Below are 23,128 nucleotides of genomic sequence, written 5' to 3'. Positions count from 1 at the left end.
CTTTCTGAATCGTTTGAACATACCATGTCTCACCAATCACACTACCTGGCTAAAGTTTTTATAACATTTAAGCATGTGGCTGAATGGATACAAGACTTTAATGATTTAAATAAGAGGAGAACTATCGCTCTCTTAAGCGCTGCTAATGTGAACCTTGTTTATCATTTTATTCAATATTTGATTTTATGTAGACAATGGAAGCATGAGTATATGGTTTTAATTTTACAGCAGTATCGAATATATTATTCTTGCAAGTGCACATTGTATCATCCTAAACACTGGGTGAAAGAGGCTATTTGTTTTTGTATGAACCAGTCACTTTACTTTTGAATTATTGTGTTATTGTGGAAGGGGATTAACTCTTTTAAATAAATTAAAATACATAATTCCACTATGGGGTTTGTGTATTTTCATTTACCATATGTATGAGACCACTGGGTCTAAGACAACCTGGGCTCAGAGAAAGTGGTTTGAATGATGCTAGCCATCAGACGGAGGACAGGAAAAGTGTCGAGGAAGAAATCTCTGGACTGCAGATGAAAACAGCAGCAAAGCAGATTTTTTCTTTTAATTGGCTATAATTTTACCTTGTTATTTCTGGCTGGAGTTTTGCTTTAATAAAGTGAATAAAATTAGTGTTTGCAGTTTAACTTCTCAGAAGAGAATATGACCACTTTTATGTAAGATAATAGCCATCTAGGGACTAAACACAAAAATAAAGATGCATATCTCTTAGGACAGATCATTTTCACTAGGAAATCTCAAGATGCCCTTTTATCTTCAGCGTAAAACTAATTTTGGTTTATTAATAAACAGATAATGGTCTTTTCCTCTGCAAATTGTAATAACTAGCATCAGTTTGTTTCCTAAAGCCAAGAGGATTGCTTGAAAATCAGGCAACTAGACCCAACTCAAGACTTGCTCAAATTCTGACTTTTAAAAATAACAATATATAGTGATCTCTTGTATTTTGAGATTTGCATATTTCTGTATATCCCTGGTTTTAGAAATGCTAAGAAAATGATTTAGCTACCAGCTTTACACAGTGCCAGCCGATTTTTAATCCTCAGGCCCTCTCATGGATGCGTTTCTGTGATAGTTTTAGGTTATCCAAGTTTACAGGTCTTCTCACCTTCTGCACCAATGGAGACCAGTTTTACCCCTTTACCGGTAATAAAATCCAGAGCTTTGTTGACATTAGAGATTTTGTGCACCCGCATTTTTCCACGTTCAGGTTTGGGCAAGCGTTCGCCTGTTGGAAGAAAAAAATTAAAGTATTTAGTTTATATGTACATAAACAATAAGTGCATACATGCAATATGCCCAATACAAGCATCTCTTGTGATAATCTGACAGTGTAGTGCAACACGTAAGTGATCACAAGCATGGGTAAGCAGTGCAAGTAATCATTACGGATAGAAGCTTTACTCATGTGATAAAATCATTGGAGTTGATTCAGGATTTACAGCATGTAAAAATCTTTGGGGTAATTCAGGATTGTTGTTACATATAAAGGAACGATCTTTTTATTACTCTTCATGTGCATTATGACGTCAATGAAGCTGCATTGTCTTGAAAGTCCTCAGGTGGTATATTACCACCCGTTGTCATGTCTAGTGCCTTTTGTACAGTTATGGAAAAATTACTTCTCAATGCAGAAACAATATATTCCAACCAGATAAAAACGTTTTTTTATCTTTTTGATCCTTTTACACTGTACAGTTACATAGTTAAGTGGGGTACACACTAGTAGAAAATCTGCCGAAAATTCCCGTCCGAGGTAAAATCGTCCGATTTTCGCCTAGTGTGTACACAACTTTCAGCAGCCAATGCCGACATTTTCAGCGAAAAAAAACCGAGGGACAAACACCAACATTTTTATCTTCCGTCCCCAGATGACCAATTTTCGTTTAATGTGTATGCAGTACGTCCGTGAAAATTCGGATACGAAAGACCGCGCATGATCTGAAGTTGCTGACGACCCAGAAGTCTAGGAACAAATGTCCCAAAAAAAAACAAAAAAAAAAACAAAAAATCGGACGAGAAATTTCGTGAACATTTATGCAATGTCAACTAAAAACGGTTATGAACGCTGAGCAAGAGAGAAAAAAATCGGAGGATATTTAGTCCGATTTCCGTCAAGTGTGTACGGGCCTTTAGTCTGGTTGAAAAAAGACAAGTTAATCTAGTTTTAAAAACATTTTACAATCCTATATTTAATCCTATATTAATCCTATATTATAATCCTATATTTTACAATCCTATATACACAGCTGATCCAGATAAAGGCAAGGCAAGGCAAAAAAAACAAACAAACAACAGCAAAGCATGATCCAATTTGCTGTAGCAGGGGGAAAAAATCCTTCCTAAACCCCCAAGAGGCAAATTAGATGTTTCCTGGATCAACTTTACTTATAACTATTACTATCCAGTTATATTATGTAAGTTTAGGAAGGAATCCAGGCCTTTTTAAAGCAATCTACTTAGACAGAACCAGTTTTTTGAGGGAGTTTATTCCACATTTTTACAGCTACTACTGTGAAAAAGCCTTACTCTTGTTTGGAGATTACATCTCTTTTCCTCCAGATGTAAAGAGTGCCCCTCCCCCCTCTGTAATGATCTTAAAGTGAATAACTCAACACCAAAGTTCACTATATAGACCACCTATGTATTTATACACAATCATATCCCCCCTTAACCTCCTCTTCGAGAGAGAATAAATTCAGTTCCTCTAATCTTTTCTCATAGCCGAGCTCCTCCAAGTCTCATCAGTTTGGTTGCTCTTCTCTGCACTTTCTCCAGTTTCCCAATATTCTTTTTGTGAACTGGTGGCCAAAACTGAACTGCATATTCCAGATGAGTTACAATGAATATAAAAGTCCAAATAAACACACTTAATATGAGAATTGAATCACATATAAAAAAAAAAAAGTGAAAAATTAATATAAATATATAAATAATAACTAATGTGCATAAATATATATCGATAAAAATAATTCCATATATTAAAAAAATTTAAAAATTAATATAAATATATAAATAATATACAACTGCCGTCCTCCTGGATAATCCGTGTACCTGAGGCGCACAGCTAGTGCTGGGTGGTATATTATCTACAGAGGATATCCTGATCCCGATACTGCTGGTGGTCACTTCAAGCCCTGCCTCTACTCATCTGGTTAATTGATGAGCCTGTTATATTCTGACTTCTGGTAAGCAGAAGCACACAGTTGGTGGTGGCACTGAGCACTAGTGTGGGACACCATTATATTCATTTGGCACTGTTGTCACTATTTGAGATTTTTTGGACAGTTTTTTTTGGCACTGTTGTCACTTCATTTGGGACCTCTTTCTTTGGACACTATTTAACTAATTTTATCCAGCACTATTGTCACTTCTCTTGTGACTTTTTTGGATTATTTTTATCGATATACATTTATGCACATTAGTTATTATTTATATATTTATTTTTCAAATTTTTTAATGTATGATTCAATTTTCATATTAAGTGTGTTTATTTGCACTTTAATATTAATTGTAGCGCAGCCTATTGGTTACATTGTTTTTTCGGTGCTATCTCACTGGAAGCTGCTGCTTTCTATTATTGTTTCTTATTAGCGTGGTTATACTTTTTGCTGATAATATTCCAGATGAGGACTAACTAATGATTTGTACAGGGGCAAAGTTATATTTCTCTGTCTCTGGAGTTCATACCTCTCCTAATAAAAGAAAGGACTTTGCTTGCTTTGGAGACCGCAGCTTGGCATTGCATGCTATTAAGCTTATGGAAGAAGAGAGAAATGTTTGTATGAGGCGCTACCTGTTTGAGCAGTTTTTCCAAAGAAAAGGAAGGGTAAAAAAACCCCCACATAAATTATATGTGCACAAAGGAAAAAAGTCTCAGTAATAAGTGAAGTGCTAAGGAGACTCGTGAGAGGGGTGGATTGACATACACCCCTTGGGACTAAAGTGCTCAGTGCAGAATAAATATTATAAATGACTGCTCATATATATAAAATCATAAAATAAGAAAGGTGCACAAAAAGTGTCATAAATAATTTAATGCCTGATGGCGGTGCCAGTGAAACACAAATGATATACAATAACGGTGAACAATAGTATTTTAAAATATGTCACTGACAATAGATAAAAGAAGTAAAAAAAACACCTTGTAAGTGGTGTGTAAAACCGTGATTAGGTGATACTTAAAAAGTGAGGTAGAAATGTCTGAAAAATGTGATACCAATAGGTAACACTCTCAACCTCCTTTCCCTCTTCTGGGCCAGGTGTATGGAAGATAGCCACAGAGAGGGGGGTTTTTCTATGGGTCCGGGGTTCCTTCAGGCTAAAGCGAGCCACTCTGCCTCCCTCCGATGGGACGGATCTGTGGTGCTCAAGCAGAAAATAGGGGACCCCAATGGCGTAGTATACAATTGTAGTACAGTGGCAAGTATAAGAAAACTCACATTCGGACCGATCACTTCAGCTTCAAAGAATGGACGCCGGGATGCTTCCGCTTCCGCGTTCCACGGCTCCGAACCACTAAACCTGAAGTGACGTATGGCGTACGTAGCCATACGTCACTTCCGGTTTAGTGGTTCGGAGCCGTAGAACGCGGAAGCCTCCCACCGCCAAAATCGCCGCTCACAGGGTTCCACTGTCACGGCCGCTGCTATTTTCAATGGCAAATCCCCGCAAAATGGCCGCCGGGCTATACAAACATGGCTGCCGTGCATAGAAACACACAGGCTACAGCAAAATGGCGGCACGAGGCTCCTAGGGACACAGGAGGGATCCCTAGGCCTCAAGGACTGGCCCTGGCAGTAGCCCCCCCCCTCAGGTAAACCCCCCCCCTCCCCTCGCACAGCCACTTGTCTGGTCGCCAGCAGCGAACCCCCCCCCCGGCCCTAATTGCCAGCATAGCGCCCTGCCCTCCACCCCAGGTGGTGGACCAGACCTCCCACACAGCCCCAGCATAAGTGGAGGAGGGGTAGGATGGGGGACTAATGAAAGGGGGGTGCCTGACAGGAAAGACGGAAACCCAGGGGTCCGACCGTCCCAAGGAGGGGCCCACGTCCACTTCAAAACCCTCCAGGAGGAGAGGGAAGACAGCTACTTACCATACCAAGAACCAGACTGGCACCACTCCAGACAGAACCCCTCACTATCTAAATGGGGGGCTGTCGGCTAGGAGGAACCTTGCGACTCGGGCTGAGACCCGGTCATATGCGCCCGTTTAACTCGCAGCTCAACCCCTGTCCAGTGAGGCTATGCTGCGGCTGACCTAGCCTGGAGTTGAGGTCTACGCAAGCTCGCTGGCCAGACTGGGGTGACCACTGGCTCTAGATTATCGAGCCCGTAGCCCAGTCTGGCAGTTGATTGTAGATCTCACAGGAAAAAAACAGGAGAAAAAATTTCTATCTAAAAAGGAATACATTTGCCAGGACCAGAGATCCCAGAAAGGAACTAGGTCCTTACTCCTGACTAGGCAGAAAAAAAAACTGAGTACCTATAGCAGGGAGAGGGAGATACCCCCTGGGACTGCCCATAAGCATAGCCAGGATTATTTTTCTGCCTAGTACCCTACTCCTGTAGGGGGCAGTAAAACCCAACGGTTATGAAGTTCAGGAGCTATGTCAATCAATGAACGAAAGAGAAAAACAAGACTTTAAAACGAGTTGTAAAGGCACAAGGTTTTCTTTATCTGTGAAAAAAAAAAGCCTGTGTGAAGCAGCCTCCCCAACACCCCCTAATACTTACTTGAGTCCCCTCTCTGTCCAGTGATGTCCACAAGTCCCTCGGCCGTCTGGGACCCTCCCGATTGGCTGAGACACAGCCATTGGCTCCCGTGGCTATCAAAGGTAGTTAGCCAATCAGGAGAGGGGGCGAATCCGAACCACAGCTCCGTGTCTGAACAGACACACGGGGCTGCAGCTCAGCTCGGGTGCCCCCATAGCAAGCTTCTTGCTTTGGGGGAACTCGACAGAAGGGAGAGGCCAGGGGCAGAAAAGACGGACTGGAGAAGAGGAGGATGCAGGCTGCTCTGTGCAAAACCAACTACACAGAGGAGGGAAGTATAACATATTTTTATTAAAAAAAAAAAAAAAAAAAAAAAAAACAAGACTTAACAATCACTTTAAATATGGTTATTGTCTATTCACAAAAAGCTAACCCACCTGAAATGACTTCAAGTAGTAACATGAGTTTAAGGCCATCTCTGAAATCCTCATCTATGTTCTCAATCTGTGTCCCAGCTTTCCGGAGATGCGAGTTACACCAGGCTGTGAAGGTCTGTAAAAAAGATCAATTGTCAATGGCAAGAAAACAAGTGTAAAAGCATAACAAAAAAGGAACATACTGTAATTTATTAAATAAAAAGCAAAACCACATACTGTTTGGTAGTGGCAGAAGATGCAGATTTATTTCAGCATTAGGCAAAAAAAAAAAAAAAACACTGCTCCATCAATAGGAGCTCCCTCAATCAACCATCTGCAGCCCACCCAGGATCAGCAAGAAACGGAAAAAAAATTATCAGGTTATATTGAGAAATCTAAACCACCCAGCTATTATAAGATATAGAGAAAGGGTTTGTTTAGACCAGAGTTCTTCTTTAAGATAAAATTAGCTCAGCTTATCCAGGCCTAACATTGCTAGACCATTGCATTACAACAAGCCAATTAATTTTCGCCTTTATCCCTATTTGCTGCCATCGTTTATGTCCAGATCACCAAAACATTTATCACTTTACAATTCCTCTGCATTGTATCAATCATCATCCGTTCCCTTGCGTTCTTTGTCATTATGGCATCCTGTTGCCAGCTATTGATCAAAGCATTAATCGCCTTTGCTGTATTCAAGTCTTGGTCTGGATTTCATCTCTCTTTTTACTGGACAATGTTTATGCCTCATGGTACTTTCTAGTTTGAGTCGTATGTGATTGTTCTGCTCTGTGTCATTGCACATTTTGCAGAAGAGGCCTTTTTTGGTGCTGACTGAGTAAAAAACATGTTTGTACAGCCTTTAAGGACAAATTTACATTTTTTCTCCTGGCAAAAAAAACGCTGTGACCACAGTATCTAGAGGGAAGCTTTAAGGACTCTGATACTTGCGTGCTTCGCCAGCTCGCTAAATATAGACATTAGTAAAACAAAACTGCCAAAATGACAGATATTTCCCCAAATTTTTCAGGGATAGGGAAATTGTTGTTTTTTCGATTACACAGTACAATACAGAGCAATAAGATTTTAACTTACACTGGTCAGATCAATTAACCATAAATTTGAACATATCTAAGCAATCAGGTAATCCATTAACCTAAAAATAGCTAATGTTAGAATTCCTCACTACCATAGGCAATGTGGGCATGCTATAGACCGGTTTTGGTAGATTTAAGCAGAGCCCATAGTCAAGGAAGAAATATGGCTTATACATAAGGTTACATGGTTGGTTATTACACTTTCAGAGAGGTAGGCAGTAAGGCCAATTTCACACGGGCGGACCGATCGGGTCCACTTGTCAGTTTTTTGGTTCAATCATTTTTATTGGTTTTAGTGGACATGGCAAACTAAGCACTAAAGTCCCCCACACATGGGCTACATAAGGAGCATACAAAAAAGGTATGAAACATAGAAAAGTGCCAATGGAAAACAAACAAGCAAAGCAATACATCAGGAGAGCGGGGAGCCCACATGGGGAACTCCTATGTTCAGGGCTGGACACATTTGCTTTGAATCTAGGAGCCAGCTAAAAAAATTAGGAGCCAGTTTTTAACCTTTTGCCTACTAGTTACTTTCATCCTCCTTCCAACCCAGGCAAATTTTCAGCGCTGTCAAACTTTGAAAGGCAATTGCGCAGTCATGCAATACTGTACCCAAATTAAATTTTCCTGATTTTTTTTTTAGACTGATAGAGCTTTCTTCTGGTGGTTTTTGATCACCCCTAGGTTTTTTTTTTTTTTGCTAAATACATAAAAAAAAAAAAAACTGACATTCTTGGAAAAAAAAAAAAAAAAAGACACCTGAACACCTTTCTTAATTTCGGTTCTAACATTTTGCAAATATAAGGCACGTATAAGGCAGTATTGATGGACACTAACATGGGCACTGATAAGGTAGCATTGATGGGCACGGAAAAGACAGCATTGATGGACACTAATAGGGGCACTGATGAGGCGGCACTGATAAGCACTAACATGGGCACTGATGAGGCTGCACCGATAAGGTAGCCTTGATGGGCACTGATAAGGAGGAAAAAAGGCAGCTTTTGTGGGCACTAACAGGTGGCCACACCGGCTGTCCAGAGGGTAGGGGGCTCTCGGGGTGGCCAGACCCGAATCAAAGCCACAGTCTGAGCTCATCCAGGAGGGGAACTAGTGGGCCCAGGGGATCCCTGCGAGGTGGTGACCAGCCCGGACCCGCACCCAGCAGGAGGGAGGTGAGAGTCACACAGGGCACACTTCCTGCCAGGGGCTCCACTCCCCCCCCCCCGCACTGCATCTCCCCAGACCTGCCGTTCCTACTATTTTACAGCCCCACATTTGCTCTAACCGGCCCCTCACAGTCCCGCCCCTGCCCTCCTTTAACTCGGCTTCACAGCACTTCCCCACCCCTGGCATCAGAAAACAAATGTTCCTGCCGGCCGTCCAGCAATGGTGCGCTGGGCTGCTCCTCCCATGCTAAACACTGGGGCTGACACCAGTCTGCATTTTCTAGTCGCAATGGCGACCTGGTGCCTGGGGTTTGTCGATCCCTGCCTATGTTTAATTCCACATAAATCAAAAAATTCTAAAAGGTGGATACTATCCCTGCCATGGAATAATCTCGTACAAAGTAAAAGAGAATTTTTTTAAAAGAGAAATTAGGGGGCAGAGACCCCAGAGGTGAAAGAGCGAGAAAGTAAGAAAAAGAAGAACAGATATGAGGAGAAGAGGAAAAAGGAGAGGGGAGGAAGGGGAAAAAACATGGCCTCGGGACCGCTAACCAACAACCATAAATGGCCAATACTGACCGGGTGTAGAGAGGGAAAGCATGCTCAATCCAAGGTTCCAAAATTGAGAAACTTGGAGTTAGAGTCCTTCAGGATGCATGACATCTGTTTATTAGCCACAAGGGCCTTTAAACTGTCTTTAGCGCCCTGAAATGAGACCACAGGTTTGTTTCCAGGCCCTGGCAATAGTTCTCTTGGCCTACAGGAATCAGTACCATGCCAATTTCTGCTGTTGGGCAAAGAGGCCCGGGATAGGACAATGTAGTAAGGCCAATTTAGCATCCATACAGATTTTCAAATAAAACAAGGTACTCAAAAGGCCAAAGACCTGAGACCAGAAGCCTACTAATCAGGGGCATGCTCACCAAATATGGAGGGCATCCCTGCGGTGGCCACAACTACTGAAACAGGGGTCACTATAGTTGGTATTGGGTCCCAGCTCAGATTTCCCAATCCTAACACAATAAAACTTTGTAAGGGGTACATGAACATACTTTTCAGTAAGCCAACATTTCTGTATTAAAAATCCTTTTTTTTTTAGTCTTATGTATTATTCTGATTTTCTAGAGATAGTGAATTCTGGGTTTTCACTAGCTGTAAGCTATAATCAATCTGTGTGTAATGAATATATATAAAACATATACATTTCACTTTTTGATTGAATTACTGAAATAAATTAATTTTTTGATGATATTATAAATTTTTTGCATCTGAAGTTATCTAAAATCGGTCAAAATTCAAAACCACATGCACCTGCAACATGGCGACAAACTATGACACTGTCCATAGGCGATGCTTTAGAAACCTTCACAGGTCATCATCAATTTATCAACCGAAGGTTACCCATACATAACGGCTCTAAAATTATTTCCTCATTTTGGAGTATGAGGATTACGCAGCATGTGGCTTTGTGTGTGCTCATGTGGCTTTACATTTTTTATTCATTTAATTTATTCTTATACTATATTTAATTTTGCACTTTTTTCACTTAAAGGGTAACTTTACTTGCAAAAACTTGCACTTATCTTTTTTTAAACAAAAGTGAATTTTATTTTAATTTAATGCTATCACAAGGGGGCTAAAAAGCTCCTAAGGGTCCTTTCACACGGGCGTTCCGTATGTTCGCAAATCATCCTATTTTTTTGCGGATGATTTACGGACATAATGAATGTCTATGGGATTGCGGATGACCATCCGCTGATATCCGATTTTCTTCCTTTCAGTTCTGTTCCATTTTTTGGAACAGAACAGAACCCTATTTTTCCTCCGTTCAAAAATCGGAAAGGAAGCAAAATCGGATGTCAGTGGTGTCATCCGCTGACATCCGCAATGCCCATAGACTTACATTATGTCCGTATATCATCCGCAAACGGATGGGATGATATGCGGACATACGGAGCGGATGACACAAGTGTCATCCGCTCCGTGAAAAAAAAAAAAGTCCCGCAGCGGAGCAAAAAACCGGAGCGGCCGTGTGAAAGAGGCCTAAGTGATAGAACTTTTAAATTACAGGCACACTTTGTGAAGTCATCCCCTGAACTCAGGCAACTCTGATCAAGGACACAGGGTCTTTCCCTGGCTGCCCTAGCCAGGAACTAACAGCTCTAAATCCAGAAGTGCTCAGAGGTGAGCGCTTCTAGGTTCATACTTCACAGGAAAGATAGAACAACATCTGTTCCTCCATCTCTTCCCACTCACCATGATGCATAAAGCAAAAACACTCTGTAAATACAGCATAAAACAGGTGTAAAAGTAAATTCACAAAAAAAAAAAAAAAAAAAAAGTCACAGTAAATGAGTAGTGGTACCAGCATGAAATGTTTAAGGAATCGCCAACCGCTGGCATTCTTAACCATGACATTTACCCGCTTTTTTCTTACCCTAATTTGATTAATTGAAATAAATAATGCTTTGGAGCCCTGAAGGGAACGATGCCGGAGATCATATCTCTGCGTTTCTAAAGAACATCGCTGTGATTTATACATTTTTAACTTGCGGTATGGCCATTGTAAGAACATACAACAGCATTACAAGATAGTCCCCTTAGTCCAGGGGTCTCCAAACGATCTGAATAAAGGGCCAATTTACTGTCCTTCAGAAGTTAGGGGGGCCAGACTCTGGCCAGTGGGAGTAGAAAATGTCCAGGCATCCACGGGAGTGAATAATTTCTAATCATTGGTATTAGGGGAATTATTACTACCCCATCGTTGGTGTTAGTGGAGGGAATAGTTCCCCAACACTGTCAGTGGGAGGAATAGTGCCCCATCGTTTGTGTCAGTGCAGTAATTATTGCCCCATTGTTGGTGTCAGTGTTAGAAATAGTGCCCCAAGGCCCGGCTAAAGGCGAACAAAGAGGCCGCAGTTTGGAGACCACTGCTTTAGTCTAAAATGTTATATTCGCATTTGATCTAAAACGTATTATTCACATTTAAATGCAAAGCTTTATTTCACAATTAAATGTTTTTTTCCTTTAATTTTTCAACTCCTAACAGCAAATTGCATTTAGCACTTTGTAGGAGAATCATAAAATCCAAGGGTTTTTAGTAAAATGCTGAAATTGCAGTGTTTTCGGCCCATGCAGGTTTTGCCTTCACTGACAGACTGTGCTGCATAAACACATCAACCCATGAGGTAAACAGAATAGTCTAATTATAGCACAGAGTGTAAGGAACCATTTCTAACACCTAGAGAAGGCCCAGAACAATGGCTTTTCTGTGCCCAGGATTATGAGGTAATAACCAAGACATCAGGCCAAGCATTTTACAACAGTCACAGTTGGCGGTTTCTAACCGTCATAGCTCACCGCACTTCCTGAGTTTGTGAACACACCAGCGCCCTGACTGACTCTTTCCTGTTCTGAAGAAACAAAGTTACCTGTGACTTTCAAAAAGTTACACCACGAATATGAGAATGTCGAAGAATGCACGAAACAGTTTGTGAAAGCTGCATGATGACATAATCCCAGGTTATGACAAAACAATTAGTTATGATATAAATGCAATGCTTCTGTGCCAAAACACAAGGTTCTTACCACAAATGGCCGTTCATGGTCTGGTGGCCTAGAATAGGAAATTCAGCTGAACCTCGGAGATACAGTAGGCAGTAAGGCAGCATAATTCACTCTTTACAGCACTTTATAAGGATATTAAAATTAAACTATAGGGAGTAAAAAGGGACCCCCCCCCCCTCCCCACCATACTTAAAAGGGCTAACGGATTATTTTGTATAAGTTGATGAAAATGAAGGTGTGGAAACAGAAAATTCAGGATGCATTTGGCTGAAACCGAAATTGTAAATAAATATATATATTTTTATATTTAATTGAATTATATTCGACTTTTTAAATGAACATCATGAATTTAAATGAGAATGAATTTATTTTCGGCCATTAGTCAGCAGCTTTTCAGCTGATAGGCAGCTTTCACACTGAGCAGTTTTTGAAGGAGCTTTTGAGCGTTAAAGTGCAAGAAAAGATCAGGAAAAATGCATCCCTTGAAATTCTATGTATGTCTTCACAATGGTGCGCTGCGCTTCCGTTGTGGTGTTAAAAATCCTGCTTGGTGCATATTTGGTCAGTTCAATAAACTGCACTAAAAAATGCATCTCCTCATTAAAATGCATCGAAACGCTGCAAGAATGAATCAAAAAACGCACCAGTGTTGCGTTTTTGAGTCACATGACCTATAAAAAACACACCACCTGCATGGTAAAATTGTGGCAAAAATCGCACACAGTTTTGGCAGCTATTATCGTCACCTATCAGCAAAACGCTGATAAGCCTATTTTCGGGATATCATTTTTGGTGACCGGAAGGATTTGGTTTGACACAGATAAATGCTACGACCTAAAGGCTGCTTGAATGGGCCCAGAACATAAAATAGTGTTATCAGAAAAAACTGTACACACTACAGCTCTGATGCATTTTACACCTGTGTGCAAGAGCCCAAAAAGAAAATCCCCTCTAGGTTTACCAATTATTCTTTTGCATATAACATCTTCATGGGCTATTGGGAGCATGGCAGGGGTGTATCCTTATTAAAAGGTGTTCCTATATGCCATCAAAATGTTGGGAGGTATGGGTCCAATATATCTGATTTGGGACTTCTTTTTATTTAAATTTGTATAATTTATTTCTTACCTATGTTTAATTGCACTTTATATATATATATATATATATATATATATATATATATATATATATATATATATATATATATATATATATATATATATATATATATATATATATATATATATATAAATACAACTGCTAGATCAGTCATAGGCTCTCCACAAGATGGCTAACTATGTCCGCCTTCTCTATCCCCTTCCTCGACTCATTGCTTTACTAAAGCTTCCATCAATGAAAAGCAATCTATGAATGGAGGAGGCGGACCTTTCATTCATCCTCCATTCACAGAGCGCTTTTCATTGCTGGAAGCTATAGTACAGCTTCTAGGAATGGACCAGGATAACAAAGGGCGGGCATAGTCGGCACTCTTCACGATTGCCAATGACCGGTCCAGCGACTTTATTAACCCCCACAACACTGGAAGATTACTGAAAATTACAATTACAATTCTTGAATCCCTTTTGTTAAAGATGCACTGTCATGAGAGAATAATGGAGGCTGCCATCACTAAACTCCACTAGTTCCCTGGCTGTCATTCTGATGCTTTGACTTCAGCGATAACTGACTCGCTGACCCAAGACAAGTATAGGAGAAAAGGTAGCTCTGCTGCTTTTCTGACTTTCATTTACTGCATAGTTGCTCCAGGACTGTGACCTAAACATATTGAAATGGCAGCCTCCATACTTCTCGATAAAATAGTACTAAACCCAGGACCCTGCATTCACTATATCTGGTCTCCTACAGTACACAGAATACGGAAATGCAAATATTTTAGTAAATATAAACTGCTAAATACTTTTTCTCATCAGCTGTATATAGCAGTTTTAGGTCAGTGTCTGGTTAAAGCTTGTAGGAGGAGTTTTCATTCTCCTCCGACTGTTCCATGAGGCTGCAGGACCCCTGACCCTCTGTCTGGACACTTACTATTCTTTCACATATACATTATTTTTATTATAGTGACGAAATGGCTGGCTCTGCTTGATGAGTTTCCCCTGAGAAGTTGTCAACTGGGATTGGAGTGCCAGTGCCATTTGACGTCTTCTGAGGAGAAACGCGTCGGGGGAGCGAGCCATGTCATCAGCGTGCACGGTCTATACTGCCGTTCCACCACAAGATTCTTTGCTAGATTCAAGCCTGTTTTCTGTAAGTGCGATTCTTTTTAAATAAAATCCATTATAAAAGATAATGCAATAGTATCCCTCCTTTCTCTCCTCCACATTTATGAGCTGTGAGCCTCTGGCCATCCAAGGTTTTTAGGGAAGGTGATATAGACCGAAGCCGTTCAGCCGAGCATTTCCTACATGCCCTTTGACCGCGGAGGTCTGGTAAGCAGCCATTTATACATCCTTGAGCATGAAGGTGATGCATGCAGCACTTCTGAATAGCACCTTTCAAGCTTGTTAAAATATTTGGGATGGATTTGAAAATAACCCAGTATTGAGTTTTTAATGGGACTTCTTGTCATGGAATTCTGAATGTTTTCACTGCATTGTTATTGCATGTTCACGTATAATATCACATATGTCACATTTGGAACAGCTGATTTTTATTGCTTCTTGAGTGCAAGTTTTCATATACAATAAGTCCTAGTGATTAGCTATGCACGTTTGAACCTAGTATTACCACTCACGTTTTTGTGATTTTTATCGCAATCTTTATTTGTTCTTTTAGGAGATACTGCACCAGCCTATCACTTCACTGCTGTCAAAGTCAGTGAGCCAATGAGAGTGAATGGACACGGCTCGGCTCAGGGTGCCCCCATAGCAAGCTGCTTGCTGTGGGGGAACCCAGCAGGAGGGAGGGGCCAGAAGCGCCCGGCGAGGGACCTGAGAAGAGGAGGATCGGGGCAAAATCAACTGCACAGAGGAGGTAAGTATAATAGGTTTGTTATTTTTAACCAAAAAATAAAATAAGACTTTAGTATCACTTTAGGTATCGTTTATAGGATTAAGTGTCGGTTCACACTATGGCGATCCGACTTCGGGGGCGACCTGTGAAGTCGCGTGCACCGCGACTTCGGCGCGACTTGCACGGACTTCACATAATGGAAGTCAATGCAAGTCGCTCCGATGTCGCCCCGAAGTAGTACAGGAACTATTTTCTAAGTCGGAGCGACTTGAGTCGCTCCTATTAGAACGGTTCCCATAGCACAGAATTGACCGCGATTTGTCAGGCTGACAAGTCGCGGTAGTGTGAACCGGGACTTATCATGCCAAAATGTATTTTTTTTTCCCCAAGATATATCAGCGCTTCCCAACTGATTACCACCAGTCTATGGAAAGTGTTAATACATGTTCATGTGAAATAATTTTTATTGAAGCATTTGAAATACAGTTAAGGCTCCATGTACACGGGACGTTGTTAAAAGTCCCTTTGAATGCTGGAATTTTTAGGATGTTTGAAACGTCCGTTAGGTCGCGTTTGCACCCGCGTTTAGCGGGTGTTTGCGTTTAGAACCGTTCCTAGAGGTCAAAAAAATGATTCCCCTTTAAAATGGAAAAACGCGAACGATAAACGTGGGTTCGGCCGCGTTCGGTCGCGTTTTTGCGTTTAAAACGCCGGGAAACACACATTCGAACACAAATAATTGCGTTCCAAAAAATGTCCCTGAACTCAACTGCCTGCAAATGACTGTAAATGACCCTGTGTACATGGACAGATAAGATAACATAGAGGTGGGTTCAAGAGCTTCTGAAAAAAAAACGCCCAACTGCTCCTAAACGGCCATTTACAACGTCCCGTGTACATGGAGCCTAATAGTTAATGTAACAATATCGCATAAAAATGGTGAGTTACAAAATGTTGCTCCTGTTGATATCCAGTATTAGACATATGCAGACAGATTTCATCTGGTGTTTGATATCCGCCCCGAAGGCATAGGAATTATGTCATGGAAACAGACTCTACTCTATACAAAAATAGAACTAGTACCTAAATAGCATACAGGTGTTCTCAGAGCCCTTGCCTCCTGTGATTGGTATCTCCTGCTATCATCGCTGTGCAAACAATTCAGATATCAATGAACAACTGCTAGATTCATTATGTTCAATGGAGATGAGGCAACACTACTGAGTGATGTAAGCTACAGATCTGGTCAGGGAGGTGCACAATCAATCAAGGATTGCACAATAAAGCAGGTCCTTATCCAAAGCATTTGTTTTTTATTCGGCAAAATCACACAGTTATTACTAGAATTTAGAGTTGCAGATTGGTCCAAATCATCCACCATTAGCTCTAAGCTTTGTACAACGGCCATGGGTAACACCCGATATTATACTTTGCACTAGTGGAATGTGATATATTTAAGTAATTAGATCAAAAATATCTGTTCCAAATCAGACGTAAGTTAGTATAGGGAATAAATGCGGCTGATGACCACACCGGACTATCCTGCATTTCTATATTTGACTACAAATAAGGGATTTGTCACACTGGAATTTATTGCAAACTTTAGAATTTGGTCCCTCAAAGGGTAATGGTGCCCATACACTAGACAATAAATAATTTGATAATCTGTCATGTGGACAGTTTGTTTTTCGTCTAGTGAGTGGGCACCAATCGAAAATCAGTTGTGATGTTTGAGGCAAAAAAAAAATAAAAAATCAAAGAGTTCGGAAAACTTCTGCTGAACAGATGATACATTTAACGGTTAATGTCTTTCTCATCCATTAAAAACTAAACTGTTGGTATTGCCCATACGTGACCCAAAAGCAAAAAAAAAAAAAAAAAAAAAGAGAAGCTGATTAATTTACATGATGGCCATATTGTTTGCCACGATTTTTCAAATGGTGTTTGGCTAGCATAAGTCCACCCAAAATGATCTTTCAATTGATATCTGGTGGGGTGAGCCATCAAATGGATTGATTGCATTGGTGACTCCAGAAATTATATACGCTCCCATAGTACTGCCCGCCTCCTGCAGCTGTGGGTGTTCCCACCCAATTTGATGCTTTGTGTGTGCTGCCCATCTTGAAACTAGAATTTTATCCGGCCAATCTTCTAGCCATAGGGGTGTCTGCCCACCTTGGAGCTGTAGGGATGCCCACCAGGGAGCCACAGTGGTGTTCTCCCACCTTCTAGCCATAGGGTGTCTGCGTACCTTGGAGCTGTAGGGATGCCCACCAGGGAGCCATAGAGGTTTCTCCCACCTTGGAACTGTGAGGGGTCCCACCCATTTTGGGGTTATAGGTATTCCCACCCACCTTGGAGCTGTAACGGTGTCCCCCACCTTGGGGCTATAGGGGGGGCCCCCCACCTTGGGGCTATAGGGGGGACCCCCCACCTTGGGGCTATAGGAGTTACTGCCTACTTTGGAATTGTAGGGTTTCCCACCTACTTTGGAGCTGTAGGGGTCCCCCTCCACCTCGAATATGTAGAGGTTCCCATGTACCTTGGAGTAGAAGGTGCTTCCCACTCATCCCCTCTTCTGTTGTATTCCCCATAATACAGAATACATAAAAAAGCCAACAGGGTAGTGAGAGCAAAGTTCATGAAATAAACAAAACCACTAGAAGTAAACTCTCAAAGATTGTTTTGCAGGTTATCATTTAAAATATCCACAGTACATACAGACCAGCATTTTCTCAAGTAAGAGGTTCAATGGCATATGCTATTTTTTTTATTTGCCAAAATTAATTTTTTTTTGGCACGGTTTACGTTCATTGTGTAAAAAAAAAACATAGCAGCCAGTAAATGTTTATCAAGTGCTCAGCGCTGAGAGATAAAAAATGTCACACTGTATTTGCACACCAGTCTTTCAAATGCACTTTTTGGGGAAAAATACACTTCAATGAAACTAAACAGTTCATTCATGTAAGGCCTCTTGCACAAGATACTCCTTTTTGTACTTTTTCATCAGTTTTTTTTTTTTTATGTATTTGAGCATATTTTCTTTATTACTGACGATTTTTCTATTTTGTTTTTACTGAAGAATGCACGCTGCTTGTTTACGCGCCTGTGTGCAACGGACATTACAATTATTGGGCTGCATTTTAGCTTAGAAAAAAAAAAAAAAAAGCTATACGGAGCTTTTTCAAGCTGCAGTGTGCAAGAGGCCTAAACAGTAAAGTTAGCCCAATTTCTCTGTATAATGTGAAAGATGTCACGCTGAGAATCGTGATCTTTATTATAAGCAAAAAAAATTGTGATTCTCATTTTATCTAGAATCGTGCAGCTCTACATACATACCATATAATATAATATGACTACACAGGGAAAGAAAGTCAGACACTTGCTATACATTTCCTTAAAAGCTAACAACGTATGGGTTGCCAGGCAACAGTGGATTATTAAAGTAGTAAAGGGAGAGGACTATATTGAGAAACTGCAGCTATAAAAATCACAATAAAAACGCAATTAAAGAAATTTACAGTTGACAACGCGGCTATATGAATATACATCCCATCTAATAACCACGTCAAGTCCAGACATTACCCCTTTCCAGTCCAGGCCAATTTTTAGCTTTCAGTACGGTCACACTTTGTTAATGGATATGCCAGGGGTGTGTCAGTACAGACTTTTGCAAAAGTCAAAATATGTATAAAGCATGGGTTTAACCTAGAGATACCTATGGTACAAGATTGTTTTTTTGTAGTTTAAGGAGTAACTCCATTTTTGTTAACAATTAAAGGGGATGTAAAGTCAGAAGGTTTTTTTATCTTCATGCATACTATGCATTAAGATAAAAATGCCTATGTGCAGCAGACCCCCCCCCCCCCTTATACTTACCTGAGCCTGTCTCTGTCCAGCAATGTCTACGAGTGTCTCTGCCATCTGAGACTCTCCCTCCTGATTGGCTGAGACACAGCTGCGGTGCCACTGGTTCTCGTTGCTGTCAAAGTCAGCTAGCCAATCATGAGAGAGAGAGGAGGTGGGCCAGGCCAGGCCGTGGCTCTGTGTATGACTGGACACAGGGAGCTGGGACTCAGCTCGGGTGCCCCCATAGCAAAGTGCTTGCTGTGGGGGCACTCGACAGGAGGGAGGGACCAGGAGCACAGAAGAGGAGGATCCGGGCCACTCTGTGCAACTGCACAGAGTAAGTATAACTGGTTTGTTTGTTTTTATAGAAAAAAAATAAAATAAAATAAGACTTTAAAATCACACAAAAAAAAAACATTGCTGTATAAGCCGTTTTTGTGATTTATTAAAGAATACAGAAGCTTTCTAGATCAATCTGCAGCCAGCTATTACTTTCTAAAACTTAAACATGGTTTTCTTGTAGAGGGATTCTGTTCCCTGTCCGTAAATAGAACTGACCCAGAAAAGTTGTTTCCTGCTCATGTCATTGGCTCAGCGTTGTTCCCAGCAGTTTTACGACCGATATTTTTACTACAGCAGGAAGGCCGTCTCACTCAATGTACAGGAAGATAAAGAGAGGAGTGCAGGAAGAGGAAAGTAAGTGGAATCGTGTGAGCTACATGTACAAATGCCGCAATGAAGTCTGCTAAAGAAATAAAATAAAAACATCTTTGCAATGTACACAACTAACCAGAGAAGGATTTATTTTTCTTTTGGACAAAAATAGACAAAATACTTGAAATCTAGTGAGGGGTAATGATGAACTACAGCCAAGCAAAGAATAAATTAAGATTCAGGTCAACAACACCTGGAAATTGTTTGTGAATGTTACTAGCAGCCTTTCTGAAATGCTTTTTTTGCAATGACGTTAAGTTGCTGTCTGAAGTATAACTAATAAATCGTAAGAGACCAGTGGTCCCCAAACTGTTGGCTAGACAGGGGCCCTTTGCTGGTCTTTAGCTGACCCTAGAGGCATGATTTCTTCTACCGACACCAACTGATGGACACTATTTTTCCACCGACACCATCGATGGGACACTATTCCTTCCAATGACACCATCGATGGGGCACTATTCCTTCTAATGACACCATCGATGGGGCACTATTCCTTCCAATGACACCATCGATGGGGCACTATTCCTTCCAATGACGTCATCGATGGGGCACTATTCCTTCCAATGACGCCATCGATGGGGCACTATTCCTTCCAATGACGCCATCGATGGGGCACTATTCCTTCCAATGACGCCATCGATGGGGCACTATTCCTTCCAATGACACCATCGATGGGGCACTATTCCTTCCAATGACGTCATCGATGGGGCACTATTCCTTCCAATGACGCCATCGATGGGGCACTATTCCTTCCAATGACGCCATCGATGGGGCACTATTCCTTCCAATGACACCAATGATGGGGCACTATTCCTTCCAATGACGCCATCGATGGGGCACTATTCCTTCCAATGACACCATCGATGGGGCACTATTCCTTCCAATGACGTCATCGATGGGGCACTATTCCTTCCAATGACGCCATCGATAGGGCACTATTCCTTCCAATGACGCCATCGATGGGGCACTATTCCTTCCAATTACGCCATCGATGGGGCACTATTCCTTCCAATTACGCCATCGATGGGGCACTATTCCTTCCAATGACGCCATCGATGGGGCACTATTCCTTCCAATGACGCCATCGATGGGGCACTATTCCTTCCAATGACACCAATGATGGAACACTAGTCCTTCCAATGACATCAGTGACAGGGCATTGTTCCTCCAACTGAAACCAATGATGGGACAATATTCCTTCAGCTGACAATACCGTTGGGGCACGATTTCTTCCACTGACGCCAAGGACACCAAGGATGGGGCACTATTAAGGCACTGAATTACTAATTGCTTAAGTGAAAACTGAAATCAATCAATCAATCAATCATTGTTGACTGCAGAGTCCTCATGACTATATTCAGAAGAAACAGAAATCTGCAAAGGACCAGTTTTGAAAATCGGTTTGCTAATCACAAGAATAATCCAATCAGATCTCAAGTTACTGAAGTGAAAACATTGAGCAGTTTCATCTGATTGGGTGCCATCAGTTAGTTCACTCTGTACATCACCGTGACGGGGTGCTCGCTAAGCATTTCTGCATAGGTTTAAAAAGATGAAAGCTGGGTGTTTCCAAGGGCATTTGTAAATTTATTGGTCTCTCTCTCTCACTGGAACTTCATTTTCTAATCAACATTGATTATTTTTAATCCACATGCTGCTAGCATTAGTAAATGAATAGGAAAATATATTCAATTTACTTATTTTAAGATTTTTTTTATTTTTAACATTTTTTTAGCTACTACCTGGTTTCTTGCTAGGCAAATGATGTCATACATCCCAGGAGTCTTCAGGAGAGGAGAAGAGGAGTGGTTTTCTTAGCCAAGCAGACCCTCCTGCATGCATGCGTGATCAAAGCAGATGGATTCCAGAAGTAAATGCTACATAAATCATTTGCCCTTACCCAAGATGGCTATGGGTAGAAATGCTTAGGGGGGTTGGTTTTTCAAAGTAATTTCTCAACATAATAAAGCATAGAGAAATGGATGGATTTTGTGGGGAGGGGAGTTACTTTAAAAAAATATTTAAAGTTTACTAAATAGTAAAGATTCAGACTTTTGAGCAAATGCATTCATGCACAGCTAGCTATGGTCAAATACAGCATTAAAAGACAATCTGAATGTTGATGCCTTTTTAGGCATAGTACAGGTCAAACTTTAAAAAGCCTTGCTTCTATGTGTTATTTGTAATTATACATGTAGGTTGGGCATACAGTATTTACTGACTTCATAAGCTGGCCTGGCTCCCTGCTTAGTAATGCTGCACATTAGTTGTGCTTTACTGTTGCGTGCGGCTTATCCTGCTAGACATCATATGACGCCCAGTCACGATAGCTTACCCACTTTGCGGCTGTCATTCTGCTACATGGCAGGCAGGAAGTGGTTAAAGCTGTATCCACTTTGATATCAGAATCCACTGTAAGTATCAGAAGCTTCAATGGTCAAAGCTGTAAGAGCCACAATGAAGCTGTGATATGAATAGCAGGAGCCAGAGCAGTCCATCAAACCAAGCTGAACATTAGCATAATATAGTTTGGGAATCCCTGCTCTAAGGTGTATCATGTCCGGCCTGCACGGCTAAGGGTGGTCCCAGATACTGGGTAACCGATTCCCCGTATCAGCACACAGCCGATATGACCGTAAGATAAACCACACAGGCTCTACAAGGTCTGTTGTACTCACGATCCTTGTATCCAATTGGCTGCTCATTCTGCTGTAGTAGGTTTCATCTGTTCCCCTGGCTATGTATAGTATGCTGTAAAATATCTGCCCTAATCTAGCGCATGGGTCTATAGAACCTGGCAGGGTCCTACAGCATGTCTGTGCAAGCCAAAATTTGCACTAGCATGCAAAGACACATACTGCATCTTTTAGGTCCCAAAGACTGGTAGAGACCAGTGGCGTGTCTGCACATGGACAAAGACTTTGCGTTTTCATGCATACGCAGGCTTGCCCTGGGGTCTATAGGACCTGGCAGGGAACGGAACGTCTGCTCATGCACAGGATATCAATCCAGGATGGCACATGGCGAGCAGAACCCAGAGAAGGAGCTTTGGGCTGGAATGGCTCCATGAACTAGTAAGTATCTATTTTTTCATTTACATACAGAAAGGGTTACCAAGGAATACAAAGTTTAATTGGGAGAGGTAGAATTCCTCCTTAAAGTCCAAGTATGCCATAATATAACCATATGCTTCTTTTACTGAAGGGAATGACAAATTCCTGTCCATCATAATTATAAAAAACATTAATTTGTACATTTTTACAATTCCAGAACTGTTAAGTGGTTTCCAACATGCCCATACCTTAAAACAACACGTTACATTATAGTAGAGGCAGGATCACAGAATGGAAGTAACACGTTCCATTATAGTAGAGGCAGGATCACAGAATGGAAGTACCGGGAATCAATACTGGACAAAACCTCCATCAGAAACAGAAAAAGTTTGACAGAACTTCTGAATGACAAATGAAAATTGGCCAAATCTACCTACTGTACACCTAAAGCAGCCTGACAAATCAACTTCTGCACAACCGACTGACCCATACATGGATCAAAATTCAGCTGGTCCCTGCTAAAGCGGCCAAATTTCAATCCATGTATG

General features: G+C 41.2%; 1 protein-coding gene across 3 annotated transcripts in view; it reads right to left on the bottom strand.

Annotated features, from left to right (window-relative positions):
- The window catches only part of ACTN1 (actinin alpha 1), a 225,925-nt gene that overhangs the window by 132,976 nt on the left and 69,821 nt on the right, over positions 1-23,128 (bottom strand). For all 3 annotated transcript variants that reach the window (XM_082275537.1, XM_082275538.1, XM_082275539.1), the window contains exons 2-3: positions 6,177-6,291; positions 1,133-1,252 (exon numbers count right to left, since the gene is read on the bottom strand). In XM_082275537.1, coding sequence (XP_082131663.1) covers positions 1,133-1,252; positions 6,177-6,291 — 235 coding nt within the window. The remainder of the gene's footprint in view (positions 1-1,132; positions 1,253-6,176; positions 6,292-23,128) is intronic.

Source organism: Pelophylax lessonae (genome assembly GCF_965119305.1).
Source record: "Pelophylax lessonae genome assembly, chromosome: 13".
NCBI classification, from domain to species: domain Eukaryota; kingdom Metazoa; phylum Chordata; class Amphibia; order Anura; family Ranidae; genus Pelophylax; species Pelophylax lessonae.
The sequence above is the reverse complement of the archived record's forward strand: the minus strand, read 5'-3'. Positions and strand labels throughout refer to the sequence as shown.